The sequence below is a fragment of the Nannobrachium achirus genome (assembly GCF_963921795.1).
Source record: "Nannobrachium achirus genome assembly, chromosome: 12".
NCBI lineage: Eukaryota > Metazoa > Chordata > Actinopteri > Myctophiformes > Myctophidae > Nannobrachium > Nannobrachium achirus.
The window spans coordinates 39,369,449-39,382,450 of NC_137832.1; the positions used below are offsets into that span (position 1 = coordinate 39,369,449).

A 13,002-nucleotide genomic window follows, 5' to 3' on the forward strand; every position below is an offset into this window, starting at 1 on the left:
ATTATTTTTCAAAAGTCCAAAAAGGAGTAGGAGGAAGTAAATACTTCACTACTGTATGCAGTTAGTCCATACATACATTTCCATGTAATGTGTGTGTGTGTGTGTGTGTGTGTGTGTGTGTGTGTGTGTGTGTGTGTGTGTGTGCGCGTGCGTGCGTGCGTGCGTGCGTGCGTATGTGTAAACACATGTTTTCTCATGCCAATAAAGCTCCTTTGAATTTAATTGAATGTGTTTGTGTGCGTGTGTGTGTGTGTGTGTGGGGGGGGGGGGGGGGGTGGAAAGAGCTTGATCAGCAAAAGAGAGAATGATGAATGATGATCCGTTGATCTACTGTCCCAGAATTGTCCCAGACACCAAATCTTTGTGTCCCATGTGCTATTTTATGAGTGTTGCCTAAAAAGAAACAGGTCTCTCTTTAGTGGTAGTATCTGTCTGAATTAAATCTAAACAAAATAGACTGGATCTTCATCAACAATAAGAGAAAGAAGGTACCCTCTCCACCCTCTAACAAATCAAACAATAAATGGAGCATTTCCCTCTCATCATCTCACGGTGTCTCTCAAACGGATGTTTTACCCCATCAGCGTCGAACGCGGCTCCAAAGCCAAAGTCCCCGCTTTTCATGGCGTCTACCAGTGATGTGGCGTACATGAGGTTGGGCTCTGGAAGTCGGCCACCGAAGTCTTCCATGGGGACACAGTTATCAGCGGAGTTAGCAGGGGCCCCAAGCTCGTCACACAGGATCCTACGCACATAGGGGCCCATCACTGCAATGCAACAAATGAGGAAAGGAGAGCGGTTGGCTTACAAGTTTCTGCTCACCATGAGCTGATAAGACATGATACTTTGTTGACCGGAGTCCCCCTGGCATCTATACTAGGCCCCCTCATATTTTGAGCGGTGCCAACCGCTCCAACAACTGACCGCATGTGCTGTATATGTCTGTCTGTCCATACAGTATGTTTGTCTGTTCGTATCAGTACGGCCTCAACAGCGGCAATACCGCTGGGTGACCAACCTTCAAGTGGCGCTGTTGAGCAGCCTTTAAGTGTTTTAAATAATACTGTGTACTGTGGTATAGGCTAAGGCACCGCTCACTCCCACTGGGTGGGATTTTCCCCCGCTACCCAAAATCTCTGCGCCGAAAATAGTGATCTACAAGCTCACAACCCGTCAAGGTGCAATGCGCTGTGAGCTTGTAAATTGCTGTTTTAGCCAATTGTTTGCCCCCGGATTAGAATAGGGTTCATGTGGTTAGTATACTGAAAAAGAACTGCATTACCTCCATTCATAGCGTCTATGCGTATTTTGAGCTGATCTGGTCCCGTAAGAAGATTCTTGATGGCGTTGAAGTCAAAGATGGTTCGTAATAGGTTGAGGTACACCTCCACTGAGTCCACTATCTCCACTGGAAACACAGAGAAAGAAAGGTTTGCACCTGGATGACAATGTGTTTAGGTAATTATATAAACGGAGAGACCATGTGTGTGTTTTGTCACTCCATCCATCCAAGTAACAGTCTAACAGATGACACATTTTGTTAAACAGGCCACTGAGTAAACAATGGCAAAGCTCCAGAAGACAGACTACCTCGGAAAGGTTTGAACTTGTTCTCAAGGTCAAAGTCGTGCCGTCCTAGCCTGGAGAGGTCAATGCGGAGGTCAGGGCAGATGGCATACTCCTCCAGCGTTCGGCTCACCTGAGAGATCTTCTCCATCACCGTGTCTGTGGATGGGCCTGAACGTGGGAGGACAGAGAAGGGTTAATATCAAGAAATGACGCTTACATCTAGCTTACTGAATGACCATCAGATGTTCCTTCAGATATCTTCCAGTCCTCTCAAATCTCACCCCCAGGCCTCAAAGAGCCTGAATTAAACATGTTGATTTAACTGAATGAGTGTAATGTAAACATCCATGAACCACTTAAGCTCTCTTTATATTTAGGTTTTTTGAAAATACAAGCTATGTCGCAATGTGATGTGTTGTGAGCCTGTAGATTGCCTATTTTCAAAAGATTTTTATACATTTTGAAAACTTGAAATGGGACATGCATACTGAGCACCTTTACTTTTGGTACTTTTGTCAATTTTCTATTTTTTTCTTTCTTTTTTTCAAAAAGGATGTAATGTCTTTATTGATAGGACAGAAAGGAAATGGAGAGAGAGATGGGGAGTAACACGCAGCAAAGGCAGTCGGGATTGGGAATCGAACCAGCGACACACTGTCAGGCTACACTTAGCCTATGTGTTATGTGCCTGGACCGGTAGGCCAGCGAGCACACCGGTACTTTTGTAATTTTACTCAAGTATATTCTACATTGGGGTATAGATACTTTCTACACCACTGGAGAGAAGACACCCACTGCACCCTCACTGTGCTCACCTCCATTGGCCACATTGAACTTGATCCCAAAATCTCCGCCTGGGCCTCCAGGGTTGTGACTGGCTGTGATGATGATTCCACCAATGGCTTTGATCTTCCTGATGATGCAGGAAACAGCAGGGGTGGACAGGAGGCCGTTGTGGCCAATCACCAGGCGTCCAATCTGTATAGCACCACAAATCGTAAAGGAGCGATTAAGCGCCATCATTCCAGGAAACACAAAACATTTGTTTTGTTTCGCTTTTCTCCTTTTTCTTTTCACACACCAGGAGAGTTTTTTTTTTTTTTTTTTTTTTTGCAATCAATTTTTTTGGTTTTGTTCACAGTGTCCTTTAATTGTGTCATGAGAACATTCACACCGAATGGAATTAGTATGTAGCAATAAACATCCTATCCTATCCTATCCTATCCTATCCTATCCTATATTAAATTTGGCTAATGGGTGGACAGTGGGTGGACAGACCACAGCCCTTGGAGGCCCCATCAGCATGATGTCAGACACTGTCACCACTGATGTTGACACAACAGAAACCTCTGGTTTAAAAAGTTGTAACAATATCTGATATATAAGCTTGTTGATTGGCTATTTTCGCAAATGTTCCTATGATGAAATACTGTAAATAGAGGGCTTAAGTGGTGAAACCAGTGATCTAGAGAAGAGTAGAGCATTAAACAAAAAGTATTCGTCGCTAGGAGGCAACCTAAACACTCCATTCTAGGTGGCTCTTCCGTTTAAAAAGTGCTGCTGACATCAGCTGCCCCTTGCATCTCAGCCATTCTAAATAGCAGTGTCCTCATTGGAGAGGAATTCAATCTCCTGACGTCACTGCATCCTCCTAACATCAGTGTGCATACTGTATGTGTACTGTCTGTTACTGTATGTGTGTGAGAAAGACAACTAGTCCAAATTATAGTAAAATCTGTAAACCATAAATTCACACCATTGTTACTGTTTTGTGCATGTGTATCTAAATAATAAATGAACCTGAGTATTATCTGAGTACTATAGCCAGAATGTTGAGTTTTGGCCAGATGCCACATGACAGGGTATCCCCAAAGCCTCTAGCTTGGCGTGGGAGGGATCAGGGATGGGGTGGGGGTGTAGGCAGGAAAGTAGAGCAGGATGGATGGAAGTGTCGATAAGGCAGGCAGCAAGAGACATTTGGCTGGGCCAGCAGAAAAAGAAAATGGACCAATCTAAAAAACAAATTATATTCCCTTCAGATTTTCCTTTGGAACCTGTCCAAACCCATCACAAAGATCTGAGAGCAGCCCTTTTCCAGGGGCAGGGGGGAAAACTCATTCCACTCTCATTTATCTTCTCCTCTGACTCAACATTAGGACAAGCATCTGATTGGTGTTAAATATACTATACAAAGAAAGAAAAAAGAAAGAAAGAAGAATGTTAATTACATTCTGAGGGTTAAATATAAGAATATGCTGTATCATCATGATGAACCCCATCATCGTTGTATGTTTTTTAAACATCCTCCTATAATAAGGATAATAACATAAAGGGTTTTCACAATATCAAATAAAGTGTCCAGAAAGTGCTAGTTCGTCAACCGGTGAATATTTAACAAAATATATTTCTTATAGTCAATAACAACATCATAAGTGTCCCGTTCTTCCAGAAATATAGGTTAACAAATAATACAGCGTGACTCATGCTTTATGACTCATTCTTAATTTATGCTCCAGCAGCATAGATTGCACACCAAAAATAGCAGATAGGCTATTTTCGTTATGGGAAACCATCTATGATAAAGTAGGCTATAAATCAGACATTACACAGCCCTACAGCCAGGATAAAGGCCTTGCCACCTTCTGGCAGAGGTATGCACTCTGCAGAGCACACCTTTATAGTTTCTAGCCGATATACTTTTTATATGAAGGTCGTCCTTGGACAAATATTATTTAAGGATAAATAATAAATATGGATATTGTGTGTTACTGTATGTCTCTGTCTTGTTTTTCTGTCATAAGGGACACTGATTGATTTAGGAAAGAAATAGGATATAGCTATAGCCTATCAATCAATCAATCAATCAATCAATCAATCAATCAATCAATCAATCAATCAATCAATCATACCCCATTGGCAGCAGCCATCTGCACTATGACCTCGGTGGCGGCTCGGCTGAAGTAGCGGCCGTCGCTGCCCACCACCATGGTACATCCCTGTCGGTCCCGCAGGTCAATGGAAGACAGCACACTCTGGATGTAGTTCTGTAAATAGTTCTTCTTGCCCTCGAAGACCGCCGTCTTCCTCCGCAGTCCATTGGTGCCTGGCCGCTGGTCGTCGAACGGGGTCGTCTGGACCGTCACCACGGGGATGGGGCTCGTCTCCATCCTCCACGGAAGGAACCCAACCAACCGAGAAGTCTTCGCAGACTCAGTTCTCACTCAGTCACCACAAGAAGTGGCCCCTGGTTAACTACAGGAGCCCAGGGCGGAGAGGGGAGGCAATGTGAGGATTCTTTTGATGTTTCGATTGGTTCGACAAGGACAGCGCACAAATGAACTCCGCAGGGATGATGAGTCGACTGGAATGGAGAGAGAGAGAGACAGAGAGTCGCCAAGTTTTTTCTTGCCTCGTCGTGAACTTGAACTTGTTTCCGTGCAGTGTCACCGTCAGCGTGAAATAACGTAGTCTACCACATGAAAAATGTAGCTAATGATGCTTTGTGAGTTTGCCTCTTCTTAGTTGGAACATGGAAGTAAAGTGAGTGCGCATGCCAAGTGCGCAAAACGGAGAGCGAACTCTCCTCTTCTGCTTGACAACTCCCTCTTTGACGCTCCTCCACGCGGACAGACAGTCGCCTGCCTGCCAGAAAGCCAGGGAGGGCCAACAGTCCCCACAATCAGCTGCGCCTCGGGACTAAAATAGACCATAATATGGGCTGAAGAGAGGATTGTGTCTGGCAACCGGACACTTCTTGTGTCTGTCCACACTAGCGACAGCGGTATGAAGCCCTATGAAATGGGAGGCTGAGGCTCTGCATGTTAACGAACATTGTCAGCGGCCAGAAGGTTAACGCAAGTAGTTTTAGGGGAGGAAATATTTGGCTAATTAACCAATTAGCATCAACATCTGGCAACATCAAAAGTTGGCATCATTGGCTTAATTGGCTATTATATTAGGCTATATGTCTGTAAGTTGCTGTGTGGATTTACAGCCTAAATATGCTCAAATAATTTAGGAGGACAAAAATATTTCATCTAAAATTACACTTGACTTCCGAGTTCGACAACCCAAACAGGTTAAACCGATTGACAGTCGGCTTACTTAGGCCTAGTAGGCCTAAGTAAGTAGGCCTACGTATACGTTTTATTTGTAAGCACCTTTCACAGACTCAAAAGTCTCAACGTGCTATGCAAGATTAAAAGCAAGAACAAGACGATAATAATAAACAAAACAAAAGACAGAATGAAATCAATGTAGGTGTTTGAGGAGAGCTTAGCAAAGGTGGACGGTATTGAGTATTATGCTTTGGGCGACTGGAATGTTTGTGCTTTGCGTAAAGAAGCACCCCTGTTCAAGTCCTTTAATGGGTTATGTAATCAATATGGTCTCACTCAGCTCGTTACCGTACCTACCAGGGTGACGGAGCACTCCCAAACCCTCATAGATCTCATCGTAACCACAGACAAATCCAAAGTCACCGCTAGCGGGGCTATTGTATGCGGTCTTAGTGATCATTACATGATCTACTGTACGCGTAAAATACACAAACCCAAGGCTAGTGGTCACAAAACAGTGGTAGCTAGAAGCCTCAAAAACTACTCCAGTGAGGCATTAAATCACACACTAGCGAATACTGACTTTTCTTCTGAACTGAATTGTACAAATGTCGAAGGAGCATGGTGTGGTTTTAAAACCAAATTGACCAATGCTCTAGACGACGTGGCCCCCTTGCAAACCACCAGGGTTAAAGCCCGCCAAGAGCCATGGTATAACTCAGATATAGCCGAATCAGCTAAACTCAGAGACAAAAAGTACGATGAAAAACGAAAGTGTTGCAAAAAGCTTAGGAAAAAATTCAACCCTGACCTCAAGATCCAAATCAAACATCTTACTGCTCAGTGCAAGAAACTCAGAAACCAGACGATCGCACTATGTAGATCCGCCCAAAAAGACTACATCGACACCAAAATCGACGAATACAAAAATAAACCACGAGACCTATGGAAGTTGCTTAACAACCAATTAGGCTTAAAATCTAAAAACATATGCCACAGCATAAACATCAAAACGGACGCCGCTCTCATTTCTGACAAATGTGAAGTAGCTACCCATCTTAACAAAACCTTTACCACCATGGCCCATTCACTGGTTGAAAGACTGGTCGCCCCATCTGGGCGGTATGGTATAAATTTTGTTAAGAAATACTACAATAAACTGGGTGTCATAAAAGACAGTTTTAAACTTGCCACAGTGACAACTGATGAAGTGTTTAAAAAACTGAGCGCCCTACCTCAGCACAAGGCCACTGGCCTTGATAAAATTCCAGCTAGATTTCTCAGAGATTCAGCCGCCACCATTGCTCCAATCATTACCCACATAATTAACCTTTCCATCGAACAGGGTCATGTCCCACAGGACTTCAAACTAGCAAAAGTAACCCCCCTGCATAAAAAAGGTAGCAAACTAGACCCTGGAAACTACCGTCCCGTTTCCATTCTCAGCTCCATATCCAAAGTCATGGAGAAAATAGTCTACGAACAGATTGCAAGATATCTCGATGAGAATAATCTGATTTACGAGTTCCAATCTGGATTCAGAAAATCTCATTCCACCGACACATGCCTTCTCTATTTGACTGACCAAATCAAACGCGAAGCGGATGACGGCAAATATAGCGGCATGGTCATGATGGACCTCCAGAAGGCATTTGATACCGTAAATCATTCTATTCTGATTGAGAAACTAAAAGCCATCGGTCTTGACAGCGCAGCAATGAGTTGGATGCAATCTTACCTGGTGGGGAGGGAACAGGTGGTGGAGATTAACGGTACCATGTCCCCCCCCCTCCCAGTAAGCTGTGGTGTTCCTCAAGGTAGCATACTGGGGCCTCTGTTGTTCCTAATATACGTGAACGACATGGCATCTGCTTGTGACTGCAACCTGTTCCTGTTCGCGGATGACTCGGCTCTCCTAGTCTCGGGCAAGGACCACTTGCAGGTTGAGAAGACACTTAACTCTGAACTAAGTAAGATCTGCACATGGCTTAACGACAACAAATTATCAATTCACCTGGGAAAAACGGAGTCCATCCTCTTTGGAACAAATCATAACCTCAAAAAGGTCGATAACTTCACAATCAAAGTGGGTGACAAGGTCATAACACGAAAAAACGAAATCTCTTACTTAGGATGTATCCTGGAAGCTAATCTTTCCAGTGAAAAGATGACTTCTAAAGTAATAAATAAAATCAACCAACGAACTCGTTTCCTACAGAGGATAGCCCCGATGGTCAATTTTAACACACTGAAGACCATAGCTGGTGCAATAATCCAGCCCCTCTTTGACTACGGAGTCCACGTATGGTATCGTGACGCCCCACAAGCCCTGAAAACTAAACTCCAAACAGCCCAAAATAAACTAATTAGGGTCCTGCTTAGCCTTCCCTATCAGACTCACCTCACCGCTACTCACCAATTAAGAGTGGGGTGGCTCAGAGTAGATGACAGAGTACAGCAGCTTGCAATGGGCCTGGTGTACAAGATACACTACACCACTATGATACCCAAGTACCTGTCAAAATACTTTATAAACATTAAGGATGTCCATAATTACAACACCAGAGGCAGCGCCACAGATCACTTTCAACCCAGAGTCAAAACCAACAAAGGGTCAAACTCTTTTTTCTGCTATACCACCAAAATGTGGAAAGCCTTACCGAAGGCCATAAAGGAGTGTGGATCACTTGCATCCTTTAAAATTGCCCTGAAAAGCCACTTACAGGCAGCAGCCGTTCGCAACTGGTAATAATGAACCTAGCCCCAACCCTACCCTCCCCTGCCCCTTCTTTGTATATACTGTTTGTTTAAGAATTACTGTCTTTGTTTTGTTTTTCTTTACATATCTACTGCATAGTACTGTGTTCTATCTGTCTGTCATTCAATGTTATATGAGATACTTAAATGGTTTCCAGTGGAAATAAGCTTAGTCTTTTCATGGATCTCCTTTTAGTAGACCTTGTACCAGTGAACTGTACCGTCATGAAACTGTACCTTTTCCTATGCAAACTTCTAATAAAGTCTTCAATCAATCAATCAAAAGGCAGCATCCTGTTCGCCTCATATAGACCTACTAAAAAACATGGTCAACAGTGCCACCTTATGGCGCGCCCGAAGAACTGTGATGTTTTTGATGGGACGTATGATGTAGGCTAAATTTCCTAAAATAGGCTATATATATCATATCGTTATTTATGGTTGATTTACAACTTCTGCGGTGGAAGCACATATATCATAATGATAATGATGACCCAAAGAAGCAAAGGAAAGAACACAAACGCGCTGCGGTTGCACCAGGGACTTAATAAAGCCTTAATTGATCCCACTATTTTAACTACGTTTACCTTTTATTCAACTGATAATTTATTCCTACATTGGTTATTTTTTGTGTTGTTTCGTAATTAAACATTTCACACTTTTTTGTTAAAGCTGACACTTCTAACTCTACATGATGCCTACTCAAGATGGACTGTCAGGCCTCACCTCAAGTGTTAAAACGACATGAGAACATTAGCATTACTTTTGACCATGCAAATTGACTAAACATGTCAGGGTATAATTTCTCTGGAAGTGAGTGTCATCTTTTGCGTGAAAGTTAGAGAGATCCAGGCCTTATTCCATGGCCTTTACTTCCCTCAAAGTGACTAACTAACTTTACATTTACCCTTAGCCTATATACAAGGTGACAACTTGGCTATATTTGGACACTGGTAGTGTAGGTTGCACCTACTGTACATACATACTGTGAAGTTGAATAGGCCTACTAAACTGTTGCACATATGGTAGAATATACTGTGAAGTTGTTTACAAAAAGTTAGGTACAGTAACAACTACTGGAAAAAAATGATGTGTATACAATATACAACACTTTATGCACATGCACATTTGAGGATGCTTTTTTATTCTCTCTTTGCTCATTTGCCTTTTGCACTCTCTTTCTTTTCCCTAAACCTTTCTACGTCATTAATACTATCTTTTTTCTGCTGTTATATTTACCGCTGCTTTGTCTGAGGGAAGCCAAACCAAAAGTTTTACTCTTATGTTAACTGTACAAAAGATGTAACAATAAAGTACAACCTTGAACATTGAAGAAAATCTTGATTGATTGGATCAAGGATGAGATGAGACACTGTCACAATTGTGGAAAAGGAATATATTCCGGGCCCTGCCCCATGCATGAAAGAAACAGTGCAGTCAAAGGTAGTGATTTTCTTTGGTTAAAATAAGTGTTTGTTCAGTGACAGGAGAATCCATGTCTCACCACCAATGTTATCCAATTAGGATATAGAGAACTCAGACTGGGCACAGATTAAACAAGTGAAATTGGAAGTGATTACACAAAGAAATGAGCAGACAAAATTGGAACTAGAGTGGATACTCTCCTGATTGCCTGAAATTTTGTAACTCATCTGAGAAAAATATTTTCTGTTTATTGAAGAGCTGGAGAGATGGGGAGTTAAAGGGGTAGTTCACCCCCAAAATGGTAATTTTTCCATCGATTATACTCACTCCATGGAGACTTGAGTTCGATAATAAGATTTTATCGCATTCCTAAGCCAATAATTTAACTTATAATAAATGTACCCCCATTGAATCAATGGGCCTACAAAGAGTCTCCTCAAATCATTGACTTAAAAACAAAATAATATTATTGAACTCAAGTCTACACGGGGTGAGTATCTATAGAAATTTTTGGGGTGAACTACTCCTTTAAGGTAATTTAGGCCTACTGAAATGTGGTCTCCTTTCCTTGGAGACAACTGTATTTCTTATCTTGTTGCTGAAATACTGCATGTTATTTGTGTTTTAGATCAACTTTGTGTCACTGTGTTATGAAATGTTTAAATGTTATATGATTGGGAATGGCTATACATATTTTGATATTTGCTTTGGCAATGTAAACATATAGATTCGCAAACCAATAAAGCTAATTTGAATTGAATTGGAATAGATACCAATATAGACAAGTAGGCTTGATGGCAAAATCTATTGTTTCTATTGAAAAACAAATACAATTCAATAATATGTTTTTCAGGTTTCAATTCCAATCTTTTCTAAATTCCAAAATGCCAATGATCGCATAAAAAATCCATCATTGCAACAAACAAAAACAATGTCATTGGTGTAAAATACATTTGAGCTTGTTTTTTCCTTTTTTGTTTTTTTCTATATATTTTTTTCTATATCAGCAGAATTTCATATTAGACCAACAAAAATGCTTGTTCATATGTCAGCTACTTTTTGGTATAGGCCAAGAACTGTGTTGGTTCGCCTACAGTACTCAGTGCGGTCAAGTGATTAAATGAACAAACAAAGTATCAGATATTTTTTACCATTTATTTTGACAGGTTGGAACGACACCAAAATTACGATCAGCAAATAAGGCGTCTATAGACATTCACAAATATATTATCAATCTCATATTTACATTAGTTCCATCAGACATAACTTGAATGTAGGTACATAAATAACATTCAATTAATTAACCACTTCTCTAAGAAATGCGCAGAAATCATAATCACATAATGAAAATGTGAACATTATTTGTCAGTGTCTTTAACAGCGTGGGTAAGCCAGTCTGAAGTGGTCTGGTATTGAAGGAGCAGGGCTCAGCATGGCAGGCGGACAGAATGGACTCCCAGGGGCCTGGAGAAGACTCGGAACCAAGCAGGGCGCGGGAGCCGCGAACATATGATGATGCCCATAGCTAAAAGACCTCTGCTGAGGATTAGAGTTCTGTGGAACGGTGCGAACTGACGATTTGCTCATGATGCTGTCAATGCTGAAAGAGCACTTTGCTTGCGCCTTCGGTTCTGCGGATGCTGTTGTGAAACTTGTGCTGGGCACAAATGATGGTACAACGGCAAAGTCTCTGGAGTCACGGTCGGTCCCGTGGCCGTGGGGACCACCTGGGTAAGGACCAGGCAGGTGGTAGGAGGTAGGGAGCGGCACGATGCCCTCTTGAAGTGGCATGTAACGAAGGGGCGCAACCGGGGCGCTCGCCTGGCCTGGGACACAGTACGGGCGCCCGTATGGTGACGGTCGTTGATAGCAATTAAAGTTCGGATAAAACATAAGTCCATCTTGGCCCAGTTCGGGCTCGTTTCTCTTGAAGCGCTTTCTGCGCCTGAGGAAGCTGCCGTTGTCAAACATGTCCTCTGAGGCCGGGTCGAGCGACCAGTAGTTGCCCTTGCCCGGGTTGCCAGGTGCCCGTGGAATCTTGATGAAGCAGTCGTTGAGTGACAGGTTGTGCCTGATGGAGTTCTGCCATGCGGGGAACTTCTCCCGGTAGTAAGGGAACTTGCTGCTGATAAAATCACAGATGCCGCTCAGCGTCAGTTTCTTCAGCGGGTTCTGCAGGATGGCCATGGTGATCAGGGCGATGTAGGAGTAGGGAGGCTTCACCGACGGGTCCTGGGGTCTCCTGGACAGCGGTGCGTCTGCGTAAAAACTGTTCTCTTCGGAGGAGTCGAACTCTGAACAGTCCAGTTCCGCGCCGGACTCGGCCGAGGAACCCGGGTCCGTGGCGCATTCTTTTCCATACAGCTGGACGTGGCCGTTCATGGCAGGCTCGTCCTCTCCCATGATGTCAATATCCTCGTCCTCTCCATGCACCACGGTAGTATGGTGTGCACTTTCAAATTCACTGGAGAGAGTCATGATGACCAAGTGTTGACTAGCCTATTTAATGGCGCGTAAAACTTTTCCAAAAGTTTAGTGTGCGTAAAAGGCTAATAAGCTCGCATTCATGCGTAAAGGCGCACCAAAGCAACTGAAGGTATTATCCTGATCTCCGTTTCTCGTTGCCTGGTGTTGGCAGTGGTCTGGGCTTTATAGGAGGACAAGCTGGTGCCCTGCAGGCCATTCCCATTCACCCTCACAACCTATCAGAGGAGCCTGTCGCCGCGGGAAGCCACAGCAGACAAACAACGCGGGAGGGAGGGAGAGGGGGGCTTCTGCAGGGGGAATCCTCCAAATGCTAATAGTCTATCTATGCATTGCTGCAATCCCCTACATTCACAGGATTCGCACTTAGGCTATGCAGTCTTATTGCTTATTATATTTTGACACTTGCGTTGGCAATGTAGATGTTCGCATGCCAATAAAGCTCCTGAATTGTTATAGGCCTTTTCTAAACATTATGTCCAATGATCTAAGGCCTATTCCCAAATGTTAAATGTACAAACTGCTATCCAAACATGCTAAATGAAATAAAAACTGAAGATTTGATTAAATAAATAAATATAAGCTATTAACGAAAGAAAAACAACTAGTTATTAAGGCTTTTCATTGTCAGTTCGTGGGAAACCAAATAGGCCAACCAAAAAAATGCAGATGTGCCCACATTATGCCGCTGCTTTGATAAACATTTCAA

General features: G+C 42.9%; 2 protein-coding genes across 2 annotated transcripts in view; both read right to left on the reverse strand.

Moving 5' to 3' along the window:
- The window catches only part of pgm5 (phosphoglucomutase 5), a 46,708-nt gene extending 41,595 nt beyond the window's left edge, over nucleotides 1–5,113 (reverse strand). Inside the window, exons 1-5 of the mRNA XM_080738926.1 lie at nucleotides 4,479–5,113; nucleotides 2,385–2,547; nucleotides 1,591–1,737; nucleotides 1,283–1,408; nucleotides 577–767 (exon numbers count right to left, since the gene is read on the reverse strand). Coding sequence (XP_080595052.1) covers nucleotides 577–767; nucleotides 1,283–1,408; nucleotides 1,591–1,737; nucleotides 2,385–2,547; nucleotides 4,479–4,736 — 885 coding nt within the window. The 5' untranslated portion in view covers nucleotides 4,737–5,113. The remainder of the gene's footprint in view (nucleotides 1–576; nucleotides 768–1,282; nucleotides 1,409–1,590; nucleotides 1,738–2,384; nucleotides 2,548–4,478) is intronic.
- A 6,070-nt stretch (nucleotides 5,114–11,183) lies between these two features.
- Nucleotides 11,184–12,287, reverse strand: foxd5 (forkhead box D5; the record flags this gene model as incomplete). The annotated part of the gene is made up of 1 exon (XM_080738632.1): nucleotides 11,184–12,287. The coding sequence occupies one exon, from the start codon at nucleotides 12,285–12,287 to the stop codon at nucleotides 11,184–11,186; it is 1,104 nt and encodes a 367-aa protein (XP_080594758.1).
- Nucleotides 12,288–13,002: the final 715 nt, after the last annotated feature.